This window comes from Thermobia domestica, chromosome 11 (genome assembly GCF_964235325.1).
Source record: "Thermobia domestica chromosome 11, izTheDome1.hap1.1, whole genome shotgun sequence".
Lineage (NCBI taxonomy): Eukaryota > Metazoa > Arthropoda > Insecta > Zygentoma > Lepismatidae > Thermobia > Thermobia domestica.
In genome coordinates, this window is record NC_137464.1 from 61,539,271 (window position 1) to 61,552,489 (window position 13,219).

Here is a 13,219-nt window from a genome sequence, read left to right on the forward strand (position 1 = left end):
ACAAGTGGATATAAATGTGTGTGCATGTTTCTATGTATGTATTGTACAGCATAACTCTGAGACACCCTTAGCAATTTCAACGAAACTTGTTGTGCTTGTGTCTTACAATCTGGTAGAAATTGCGGGATAAGAAATACCTACCATTCCTAAGGTTTGAGGGTGAGATGAGATGATAAGTAAAATTTTAACTTAAAAAATCAATATTAGTCTCGAATTCATAGTTTTCTGAATCGCTGACATCAAGAATGATACTTCCAATACCATACTGCGGGAGTAGGGCACTCTAGAGAGTAAGGAGTGGTGACATGTAAAAATAATCAAAAACGGCTGATATTTGTGTCGAATCCACAGCTTTTGGGGTCACCAAGATTATTAATGATACTCTCGGTTTAAGTCCAAGTACAGCCCTTATTGATATGGGAGATAAGCTGGGGTGAAAAATACATAAAATGTCCGAAATGACTGTGATTATGTTGAATTGATAGTATTTGGTGTCGGAAAACGACTGATCAGATTGAAATTACTTTTCTAATATAGTTAGCACCCACCATAAGTTGGAATTCTGTCAAGTCACTTTGGTTAAAGGGCGTATTATAGGGAGATTTCAAAATTATGCCGAAAGTAGAGCATCTTATGGATTACATTTTCATTGAAATTTGTATCCGAAGGGGGAAGGGATTCAAATATTATTTGTAAACGTATTCTCCCCATGAGAAGAACGGCAACTTTAGCTTGTATATTATTATTAAATATTTCCCTACTTATTGTGACACACACTTATATCCTTAAGATGGACTTAAAAGGAAACAGAGTTGGAAAACAATTCAGATTGTAGCAACCGATCTTACTATACATGGCCAGCAGAATTTCGATTATATTTGGGCATATATCGAGAATCAAGCAGGCCAATTTTGAATATGCGTAATACTTTGAAGTGTTGTATTATCTTCCAAAGGACATCTGCAAAGGTTGCCATGATGATGAACTTTGTGATAAAGTTAAACAAAGATATCTTGCAACAGAATAATGCATTATTATTGTCATTATTCGTGACTGCTTATACACCTTTCTTCATCTTAGTTGAGAAGAGCTTATTAAATCCTATTGATATTGGGTAGAGATTGTGAAATTCGTATTCATGCTGGAAATCAAAATCGAAACTACGGATAACAAAGGCGTATATGGGTGTACTGTTTACACGGAAGCACGAGTTTAATATTTTATTTGTCTCTTTTTAATTTTCGCAGTATTTTTAGAAAATTTAAAAATTCTGCTGCCATGTTCAACCAACACCTTTACGCTTATCTCGATGTTGAACTTCGTGATGATAAGCTTAAACAAAGAACACTTTCAACAGAATAACGTATTATTATTGTCATTATTCGTGACTGCTTATACAGCTTTCTTTATCTTAGTTGAGAAAAGCTTACTAAATTTATTGATATTGGGTAGAGATTGAGAAATTCGTATTTATGTTGGAAATCGAAACCAAAACTATAGATAACAAAGACACGTTCCCTATCATGTAAATGTACTGTCTACACGGAAGCATAATTTTAATATTTTATTTGTCTCTTTTTAATCCTCGCAGAATTTTTAGAAAAGTTAAAAAAAAAAAAATATGCTGAAAAGTTCAACCAACACTTGTACGCTTATATTGATCTTGAACTTTATGATGATAAGCTTAAATAAAGAACTCTTTCAACACAATAATACATTATTGTTATCATTACACATGGCTTCCTAATACAGCTTTCTTTATCTTAAGATGAAAAAGCTCATTAAATTGATATTGGGTCGAAAGTGAGAAATTCGTATTCTTGGTGGGAATTGAAATTGAAACTACGGATAACAAAGGCGTATATAAATGTACTGTTTACACGGAAGCACAACTTTAATATTTTATTTGTCTCTTTTCAATTCTCGCAGTATTTTTTTTTTCAGAAAATTAAAAAAATTCTGCTGCCAAGTTCATCCAACACCTGTACGCTTATCTCGATGTTGAACTTTGTGATGATAAGCTTAAACAAAGAAACTCGTTATTGTTTCAACCTCATCGTTTGCTTTAGTTATTACTTTTTCCTTCTTCTTTATGTTTACTTACTCTGTTGCTCTCAGACTGGTTGGAGCAGAAGAAGAAATATTTAATCGAAAACGTCAGTGTTAGTTTGCATTAATTGGCGTAGTTTGAGTTTTTAACCTCTTGTTTTACAAGCAAAAAAAAGCGGAAGTTAAGAACAGAAAAGTCTTTTTAATTTTGACTTTTTTAGCTTTAAAAAAGCAGTTGCCTTTTTCTTTACTTTTCAAGGTAATCTTTTGGTGTTTCCTCTTCCGTATCTCTTTTTTATCTCTCTTCTTCTTCTCTTCTGTGTATTTCTTTTTTCTTAACAGCTTTCTTCATTAGCATATTCTGTAATTAAAGGTTGCTTGCTGTCTTAGTCTTTTTAACCCTTTTTTTTAAAAAAATCATATATATTTTCTGAGTAGCGGAAGAATGCAAAGTGGAAGGTTGTCATAGAAAAAAAGCTGATCGTCCATGCTAGTCAGGCATTTTGGTGCCTTTCCTCAAATTATCCTCCAAAAAGCAGACATTTTGGTTTCTTTTCTTTTCAAACCTACCCCGTTCCACTCTTTCTGTGTATTTGTTCTGAGTGTGTGTGTGTGTGTGAAGCGCCTTCCGGTTTTCCAGATTCCATGCTCCTCTTTTGCAGTGGCGTCTCTCTCTCTGTGTCTCTTTCTCTACATCTGCAGGCTAATTGCCTTGGCCCTCATTAAGCCTGTCTCTTGCTGCTTGTTGAAGAGAGTTTCGGTTTCACATATTCAATTACTGGCCAACGTGAGGAAGACTTGTCCAACGGGCAAAGATGGCGCCTTTTACTTTCAGTTACTTACTTAGTTACTTGCTCACTTGCTAAGTTTCACTTCTTCTGTGTGTTAAAGGAACTGGTTCGCTTTTATTGGTAGTGGTGTAGTACTAAGTAGTAGGACGGAAGAAATTAAGAAAAGAAATAGAAGTGATGGGAAGTAGTAGCATTACATTTTGCTTTACTTTGAATCGGTTCAGTGTTCCGGTGATTAAAATAGAACCAGTTTCGTGACGCGAACAAGTGATTATTCGAAGGAAATTGAACGTTGAGCCTTACTGTCAGTTTAAATCAATAAAAATTGAATCACTTGTCCTCAAAATTACAAAATACTTGGTAAATGTGGTATTTCTTTGTTATTAAATTACAGTCTAGATGATACGAGTGATACCGTTGATATCAAAGCATCAAGTGCCCAAAAAAGTTTTTGTTGGAAACGTTCGTGTATGTTTCGTGTTGTAGCTTGCTGGTTGCAATCGTTACAGTTAAGCAAAGACATTAGAAAGAGATTAGATGAGATATGGGAACCCCAAGTAGTGTTGTTCGAGCCTGTATGCCTTAGGAGTTTAAACTCGGAATAACCAAGTGAAATGTGAGATGTAGCACATTTGAATGGTTATTAAATACCGGTAGCCTTTCCAATGGAATACAATGTGTGGCAGTAGTATTATTGGAAGGGAAGTTGTTGAGGGAAATCCTCTACGACAGTATTGCTATCCAATTTCCTTAAATAATCTTGTAAAGGGAAATTTTTGATGGATGTCACTCAATTTCCATTAATTCCCCTTGGGAAGAAACCAAGATGAACAATACATACTTTCATTCAATTAAGGTCAGAAAAAGTTAACAACTTACAGCTCTTCAACCGTTGCCTATAGGACACATGGTTATAGGAACCATTTTTTATTACACGACTTCCTTTATCATCTCGCAAAAGGACGCGATTTTCTCCCGGGATACCGTTTACACTGTATTCCAAACATTCAGTACATATCTGATAAATGAGCGAGCAGACAGTACAACGGAGGTTGAAGAAATTTAAAATTGACAATAAATCTCTCCAGAACAGACTACGTACACGGAACCTCCACAAGCTACACACAAAGAAGCACTCAAGATACTATTGGGACTGATTTTGGCTAAAGCAGTGATTATCAAACTAGTCGGCTCGGGTATCAGGCTCAGTTCGCTATGAGTTCAATAAATTGAGAATGTGCACGTATGACTATGAACATTGCAACTGGATAACATACCAGAGATTCAGTTCGAGCCATCATGAATCCCAATGAGGTTAATCATCCAGAGACCAAGGTAAATAGGTGCGAGAATGAACTGTCGCGATCTTAGTTGAGATAGTGAGCCCAAGCTCGAGTAAGTGTGATTCTAAGCTAGCGTAAGCTTCATTAAGATTAGTGAGCCCGAGTAAGAGTCTTAGTGACAGGTCGGTAGTCAGCCCAAAAATGTAGGGGGGTCCGGTAGAAGCTAGGAGGGGCCCGATCCAACCATATTATAGTTCACTTGCAAGGCTACCATGAAAATTTTAGGAGGCAGCAAAAATTTAGGGAGGCCCGCCCTCTCCTAGACCCCCATGAATACGGGCCTGCTTAGTGAGCTCCAATTATGAAATGCCTTAACATTATTATATTATGCTATAAAATCACAACTGCTTCTGTTAACTGAACTGCTTAATATATGGTGCATCGCAAGCTTCTGACACCTGTCCAAACAATCAATGCTACTGTCTAATATACTCCCAACAATTGGCAGAACAAATAGGAGCGCCAAGTGTACAGGAGATGGAGGACTTTGGTTTATATGATATAACATTTTCTAAATTAATATTGAAACTGCAAGTGTTAATACATTCCTAGCACTTCCGGTTTTAGTAGAAATATTAGGGTGAAGATGGAATATATTTTTAGGGTGATTACATGGTTGCAGGACACCGGTTCTCGCTATTAACGTTTTCACCTCTGGTGCTTGGGGTCCCCGGTTCGATGAACTTTGTGGTGGACAAACACCGTGGGCGTGGGTTTTCTCGGGGTTCTCCCACTTTCTTCATTCCACCATTTCATTCATTACTCATCATCACCGTCTCCTTTAGCCTAGCCGGCATAACTGTGGGACGTAAAACTCGAAGAACCTTCAAACCGGAAATGGCTTATTTCTACCACTCCCTGTTTGAATACCATGTCAATCATCGAAATGGTTTGCTAACTTTTGACCTTCAACATACTGCCCAGAATTGGTAGTGGTCCATCCAAAGAAGTTCTAGTGACTTATGTCTACTCAACAGACACACGGACAGATAAATATATAAAAAGTTTTGGCAACTATGTGTAACTATACAGTTCTAAATCACAAAGGCGATATCCAGGAAACCACAAGGCTACATATTAAGACCACTTTAATCACCATTGTCTGATTTGCTTGTTAAACCTAGATCATCCTCCATGATTCTTAGATATTGTACCATCAAATTACTATTGATACTGTTCTATAGACAATCATCTACGGTTATGACTCTTCTAAACTCTTGACAAGTTAATTTATGAACTCGACGATTTCTTAGTTTTTCGTTCTTCTGAGTTCTAATACGGTGAAATCCAGAGTCACTCCGAGACGTTAAAGACGTTATACAGATGATGGGAATTTCTTTCGAATTTTCAAATACGTTTTACTCCATACTGTGTAAGCTTCCCTGTTTGTCTAGCAGCTAGGGTGTGCGTCTTTTACTCATGTGTGCTCGAGTTTCAACTGAGGACTATTACACACATTACTGTGGTTCTGATTCTACCTTAAACTCCGTGTGTCGTGTTGTTTCGACACTGAAGAAAAGTCTAAGCTTCCTCTAACAATAAATAAAGTGCATGTTCTCACCTTTCACTTTGTGAAAATAAAAACACTAACGGGAATGGCCAGTTATTGTTCATTTTTAAATCTTCAACTTTAGCTGAGTTGCCACTTTACAAGAACCTTGTAGCTGTCATTTAAAAAGTCTTGTTACCCGATCTTTCTGTTTAATGTTTACACATTACAACTTTCTGAAAGCAAGAAAAATAAATCTCCAATCATGCAGCACTGCACTCTAGTGAACAAACAGTGAACCTCCTCATTAAAAACGTGTATTTTGGCGTACTTCCCCTCCCAGTCCAAAAGAATCCGTTGTTTTGGAAGCGGCAAAACTGGTTATTTTCTTTATGTCAGCGGGAGGGCGATAGCAGGTAGCAAGCAATACGACCCACAAAGTTGCACATGGTTTAACTCCTTGCATGATGAAAAAATGTATGTCCCTTTCAAGACTATGTTTACGTGGAGAAATATTGTAGAGTTGCAAGTTTTTTTGTTATGATAGGTACAAGATTCTTGTAAAATGACAATTCAGCTTTAGTCTAAATTCGTAATTGTATGCCGATATAACGTGAGCACATTTGTCAATTGTTATGTTTGGTGCTAACAAAAATGTCTTTTCCAGGGCATAGGTTCCAAAGACTAAAAGTAAAAACTATACCCCCTGGTTAATCAAAATAGTTCTCGTCTTCAACCACAAACCTTTGCCAACGATTGGATTCCATAGCAAAAAATATCTAAAGTGGAAATGGATTAAGTTCTCAATCCCATGTTGCACCCACCGCCCGATCGTCAAAGAATGTCTTCTCTACCAAGAAGTGATCGAGATTGCCGGAAGAGATGGTAGTTAGTGCGAAATATATCGGAGGAATGCGTGAGGAAGGAAGACTTTCATGTTGTAATTCATAAAAAGCCTTCATCGTGTTTGCGCGACTAAATTGTCATGCAACATATGAGGGTATCATGTCAGTTAACTAGTGCTGAATGCTTGAGATGCATTTGCTGGAGTACACTTCTGAAACGATTTGCATTGATAGTTTCAAGTCTGAGAAAGACATGATGGTTCATCTGGACTACAGACAACTATATTAGCAACAATATGTTCTGCGCGCAGAGAAATGATTTAGGAAACAGTTTTAATCACGATACAACCATTGTCATTTTTTTATTATTTTTTTATTATTTTATTTTTATTTAATTTATACATCACAACTGAGTTGAAATTTACAAAACTGAAATAAACTACAAACATTTTGTTCATATCAGCACATAAAATATATTGTCCAAAATTGGAAACTTTCGAAGTGAATGCTACAAGGAACGGTCCTAGGACCAATTACATTTTAAATATTTTAAATATATGAAAATGGTTGATTCTTCGTCTAGTAGCAATTCCGAGAGTTTTATGAGAGGTGAGTGATTACAAAAGGAAAATTTCGTCTAAAACTTTTCCCGGAAGGAGAGTTCCTAGCATCGCTGCTACGTTCCCTCTTTGCACAGCTATACTTATTCTTTGTATAAGATAGGATGAGTTTCGGGTAAAGCTATGACTTTTTAGGGGGCGAGACTACAGCTTTGTTCGCTAGACATAGCAACACTTCTCTTAGCCTTCGAAAGCCTTCGATGACATGATATAATTAGAGTAGCCAATGCATGCTTTAGTACTGCTGCACGTGATTGGAAGTTGGTTGGCACAGCCTGTGATTGTTGATAGTATGAAATTTCTCATTGGCGAATAGTAGATTTATATCACCAAATCACATGCCGACATAACAGGAATATTGTTATCAAAAGCTAATCGTTAAGGAAAAAAACACCCGAACATATATTTTAGATTATAACAGATTTGGTAATTACATAAATAGGATTCTCATTATTTCCTTACGTTGATGTGTCAGTAAATATTAATAACTTTGTCACGAATTAGGCACAGAATAAAAATCACTGTTCCGGAACTAACTTTAATAGTTCCAGTGATTGTTCTAGAGTTGATGGTGTCGTTTCGTTTCATTTGAAGAACGAGACTCCTTTCGAAACTCTTCGAATCCCTTAAGAAGCTGTAACGTTCTTCCTGCATGTTCTTCCCATCCGAGTCCAATTTTCTAGTCTTGTCCTCTTCATCTTCTATCACCAAAATGGATAAAAAAGGGAGGAAAAGAAGAAACGAGGTACGGACAGAGGGAGAAAGGGTTAGTCTCAAAAGCAGTGACAGACTATGAACCTAGGTTCTTTGGCAGGAATTGGTGAAAGATGAGGGATGGGGGGGAGGAATTACTTTCCGAGAAGGGTGAGAAAGAGAGAGATTTGCAAGTTTAATGTTGAACATAGCAAAAGGACTCCCCACCCACTTTTCTAAGAATCCTTCAACGATACTCAACTAATTTAGCAAAGCCTCGTCTCCGCCTTGATGTAAGAACCCACTGGGTTTCTGGAGTTGTGACTAGAAAGTTGAACTTTTGATTAAGAAATTGAAATTAAAAATCTACCGCTGAGAACTGGCCTCGTTAGAAAAGGGGAAAAGGTAACTTTTTTCATCACTTAAAATTAACAGAAAAAATAAAAAAAAAACTGAATTTATTCATTAAGAATTCTCTTTGTTTCTGTAATATTTAGACATTTTAACCTTACATTTTCTTCTTTAAAAAAATATTAATGGTATCACTTTTCTTAAAAAAGGTCATCTAAAGCTAAAATCTTTGCCTTGGTTTTTGTTTGTTTCTTAAATTTTAGCATACCTATTCAGCAATGAGGCTATATAAGATGTGGACCTACTTCTTAAGCGTTTTGTGGCCCCGCGTAGCGTAGTCGCTAACACTTTCGGCTTCAGTGCGAGCGGTCCCGGATTCGATTTCCGGTGGAGACACTCGGTCAAAAAAGTGTTAAAAGCTTTTTTACAAGCCGAACACCTGAATGAGGTTTTTCTGGGTTTTCCTCATTCATACCAGGCAAATCTCGGGGTGGTACCTAACTCATAGACCCCAGCCCGCTTCTTTCCTTTCCCAATCTTTTCTTCCTTCCCTTTCCCCGGATAGTGTGCTCGCCGAATGACGTCATCCGTCAAACGTGACGGGCTAACATGGCCAACAATGCCAAAAGCCTAGAAATCTAATCCTAATCTTAATATCTCTAATCTTTAAGCTTTCTGTTTTCATTAATTAGTAAACACTCAGCAATAGATTTGAAAGACAATCCTAAAAATAAGCAATTGATGTCCTCTCTGTCCTTATTCTTGTAAACAAAGAAACTCTAGATTTTCTACTGAAGTTCTTCTTCTTCTTCTTCTTATTATTATTATTATTATTATTATTATTATTATTATTATTATTATTATTATTATTATTATTATTATTATTATTATTATTATTATTATTATTTGTTAGTAGAGTGATGTAGTTATTCTCTTGGTTGAAGTACGTACTACCCCAAAGTTAATGTCATTCAAGAAAGAAAGGTTTTAAGAAGATAAAAGTGAAAATACAACCAAGTTGATTGACATAGATAGTACTTGCTGAGCATAATACCTTCACGAGAATAACAAGAAAAAACTCTATATTGTGTAATAAAAAAATTCCATACCCATATGTGCATGTTAAAGTAAGGACCTATCTATACATGTCATACCCAAAAAAAGCAGAAAGGTGCTAAGCGCCACTTTCCTTGATTTCCAACTAAGTGCATATCCTGACTACCCAGTTCATGTTTAATGTTATGCAGAAAAGGAGACAAGTGGCATTAGACAATATGACAGGTCTGCAACGGAAACTGAATTCTAGAAGAAAGAAAGAATCGGAATTAATTAGTGTTTCGTTAGTTTTTAAGCTCTCCTGAGAAATTTGTGTTTTGGCGCTTAGCACATTTCTGCTTTTTGGGGGTGATACATAACAATGAAAGTGACTATCTTTGTGACTGAACAGCTTGAGAACCACTATCGATCTCGATCAAATTTTCGACATAGATCATGTTCGGGCCTGGGATGTTTTTCTTATTATTTCACTTTGATGGTGTAACGTAGGGTAGGGAGAGGGTATATATATATATATATATATATATATATATATATATATATATATATATATATATATATATATATATATATATATATATATATATATATATATAATTTAATAACTTGAACCACGAGACCGTTCTCGATCAAATTTGGGATGTTTTTTTTATCATTTCAATTTGACAGGTGCAACTTAGGGAAGGAGAAGAAGATATTTAAAAATGCACGAAATTGATCAATATTAATTTCGAATCCTCAGTTTCCGGGGTCGCTGAAATGAACATTGACACTACCAACGCCATTTAAATCCGATTTTTTCCCCCTTCAAGTGCAAAATGAAAGAATTCTCTCCGTGCGAAGAACGGGTACACTGCTAGTTATAAATAAACACATTCTAAGGTGGTCATTTTCAACTTGTCAGTGTATGACGGAGATACAAGCTTTTACAATCTGGGAAAAGCAGAGAGAAATTGAATGAGAAAAGAATGAGAGATGAGACGGAGATAGGGGTTGACAGGTATGTGTTGTAATAGATCCACTCAGGGGTAAAAGTGGATCTGAAAAAAGTAGGGAATGCGCATGACGTCACACCAACCCCCGTGTCTATCGTTACCCATTGTAATATTAGGAAATGGAGGAACGTCATAGATATTTTTGGAAATTTTATAACTGCGTTCCCCGCGTTTCCCTTTGGGAATGGGGAAACGGCATTCTCGCGTTCCCAACTTTTACCCATGGATTCACTAATAGTATGCCTACAAAACCATCTACGACGCTATCGATTTACTTGTTTCCTTATGACCAGTGAATTTAATTAACTTCAGGTTAACTCTTAGCTCCTTCCCCTCTCCGTGTGACTTACTGAGGAAGCGAACAGTAAGCACTGTGATGTCACAGAGAATGATTATTTCAACCTAACTGACCTTAAACTTTTGAACAGCAAAGCTATTTATTGTTAGGACGTCACTATATACAGGGTGTTTCAAAACAACACCGACAAAGTTTGGGAGGTGATTCCTGACACCAAGATAAGACAAAAAATATAGACGAACCTTGGGTGCACAAATGCTTCCTTTCAAAGTTATAGGTTGCCGAATACATGATAAAACGAACTTTAAAGGCCCATAGCTCCAATACTACGGGACCTATTGTAGTCGGGTCAAGACTTCACTTAGGTATTAATATGTGTGCTACCCAAAAATCCATGTTTCAGAATCCTAAGGTACTCACGCAACAATTTTTGTAGAGGAAGTTTGGCTACGGGCATATAACTTCAAGTACTCACCAACTACCTTTATAAAAATTGTTGCGGAAGTACCACAGGATTCTGGAACATGGATATTTGGATAGAACACATAGTAGTTCCTAAGTGAAGTCTTGATCCGCGTACGATAGGTCCCATAGTTTAGGAGCTATGGACCTTTAAAGTTTATTTTCTCAAGTTCTTATCAGTCTATAACTCCGAAAGTAAGCATTTGTGCACCCAGGTTGGTCTATACATTTTGTCTTCCCTTGATGTGAGGAATCACCTCCCAAACGTTGTCGGTGTTGTTTTGAAACACTCTGTATATAGGAATCCCTAGTTTGATATGAGACTATGGCGAGTTTGTGCTAAACAATGTGTTCGTGAATTATCTTGCAGTTGTCCCATTCCCTCCTAATTTTTAATTCCACTTATTGTTTCATAATCCAGTACGTTCTATCATCCATCTCGTTTGGGCCTAAGAGATTCAAACTTAAGATGTTAAATTTAATACTTTATTTTCATTTTGTACATTAATATATTCATGACTCTTAATATCTTTGGTTTCTTCAGATCCACCGATAGTCACATTAAGCCTCGGAAGTACTCTCAATCCGGACGATATCAAAGAAGGTGATGATGTGTACTTCGAGTGTCATGTGAAAGCCAATCCACCAATCAGAAAACTTCGTTGGCTCCATAATGTAAGTACTTTTTTCTGTATATTGTATTTTGCATATTATAATGATGTAGGAAGTCGTTATAAAGAAGGTGCGATTTCTCTTACATACATTTTTTTTAAATAATGGAACTAACTTTCTTCAACGCACTTAGCTGGAATCAAAGTTATTAATAATCTACCTGGCAAGAAATTTATGTATATACGTAGTAATAAGTAGGCTGTAAGAGTAAATGAACAGAATATGCCTTGGTGTCTGTCACCAATATTACAACTATGTCGTGTGGGCTATCTAATACTCTAGGGATTTATATATTTCATCTTATCAAATCGATAATCAATTATCTCACTTTCTGGGCAGTTGAAATTCAAAGTAGGCCTTGAAGTCTGCCACCAGTATTACAATGATGTCGTGTGGGTTATCTAATGATCCAGTGGTTTATGTATTTGATCATCCTATTCAATCAACACTTCAATAATAATAAATTATCTCAACTTGTGTGGACAGTTGAAATTCAGAGTGAAATGATAAAACCTCAGCTAACCATTGGATCAACGAGTTTGAGGAAAGGGGAGCGTATACCAATTTCACCTAAATAACTTGAGGGGCTCGTCAGATACCCTATTTTTGACATAAATGTAAAAACTACTCCATTATTTAGATAAGCATTGTAACAGTTTCTAAATAGCCTACAATTATTTTCCTTACAGTTACCTAGAAATATGTACAGCACGGTGTAGATTTGTATATGTCACAAACATACAAAACCGAGAAACAAATAAACAAACGTTTATATAAGAAGAGTATTAAGAGATATTTGAGTCAACAATTTCATATAGTGTGAATTTATCATGAATACTTACACTAAACCTATCGTTTTCGATTATACATTGCGTAAACCTCTATTTATGTATCTTGATTTAGAACGACAACTCCAGAACTAAATGGTAGGTATTCAAAAGATAAAGATACTGTTCTACGTGTGAATCATTTGCGTTTCATTGTTAAGGTTCTAATAATAATTCAGACGGGTGTGAGTGCGTTGCTTAAGGGGAATCACGTCTAGATGAGGACGAAGAAGAAGATTTTCAGATGCCACATTTCTCAGCTATGTAATAAAGCCTCAACATCCTTGCGGGAGAAAGAGTAATAGAGAGGAAGAAGAAGAGTGCAGCCAAAAATCGAGTTATGCAAATAAGGTTAAGGAATTATCTTCTTGTGTTTCTTATACGTACACACAAGAAGCGAAAACATTTTCGTTCCTTAGAGTTTTATATATATATATATATATATATATATATATATATATATATATATATATATATATATATATATATATATATATATATATATATATATATATATTATATACAACTCAAAATAAACTTATACCTTTCTTGATGTCTTCTTTTTGGGAAACTGGAAAAACGTCTTATTCTTGGATGAATTTTGAGTTTGAGTTCATCTGCTTTCTCTCCCTCCCTTTCTCTCCATTTCCTTTCTCCCCACTCATTTCAATGTTCCTCTGTTGTTTTCTTTCCCACCGTTTCTGTTTTGGCAAGTGTTTTCATCAACG

General features: G+C 36.0%; 1 protein-coding gene across 2 annotated transcripts in view; it reads left to right on the forward strand.

Moving 5' to 3' along the window:
* LOC145664099 (neural cell adhesion molecule 2-like) overlaps nucleotides 1-13,219 on the forward strand; it is a 791,671-nt gene that overhangs the window by 524,142 nt on the left and 254,310 nt on the right. For both annotated transcript variants that reach the window (XM_081730447.1, XM_081730448.1), the window contains exon 7: nucleotides 11,537-11,667. In XM_081730447.1, coding sequence (XP_081586573.1) covers nucleotides 11,537-11,667 — 131 coding nt within the window. The remainder of the gene's footprint in view (nucleotides 1-11,536; nucleotides 11,668-13,219) is intronic.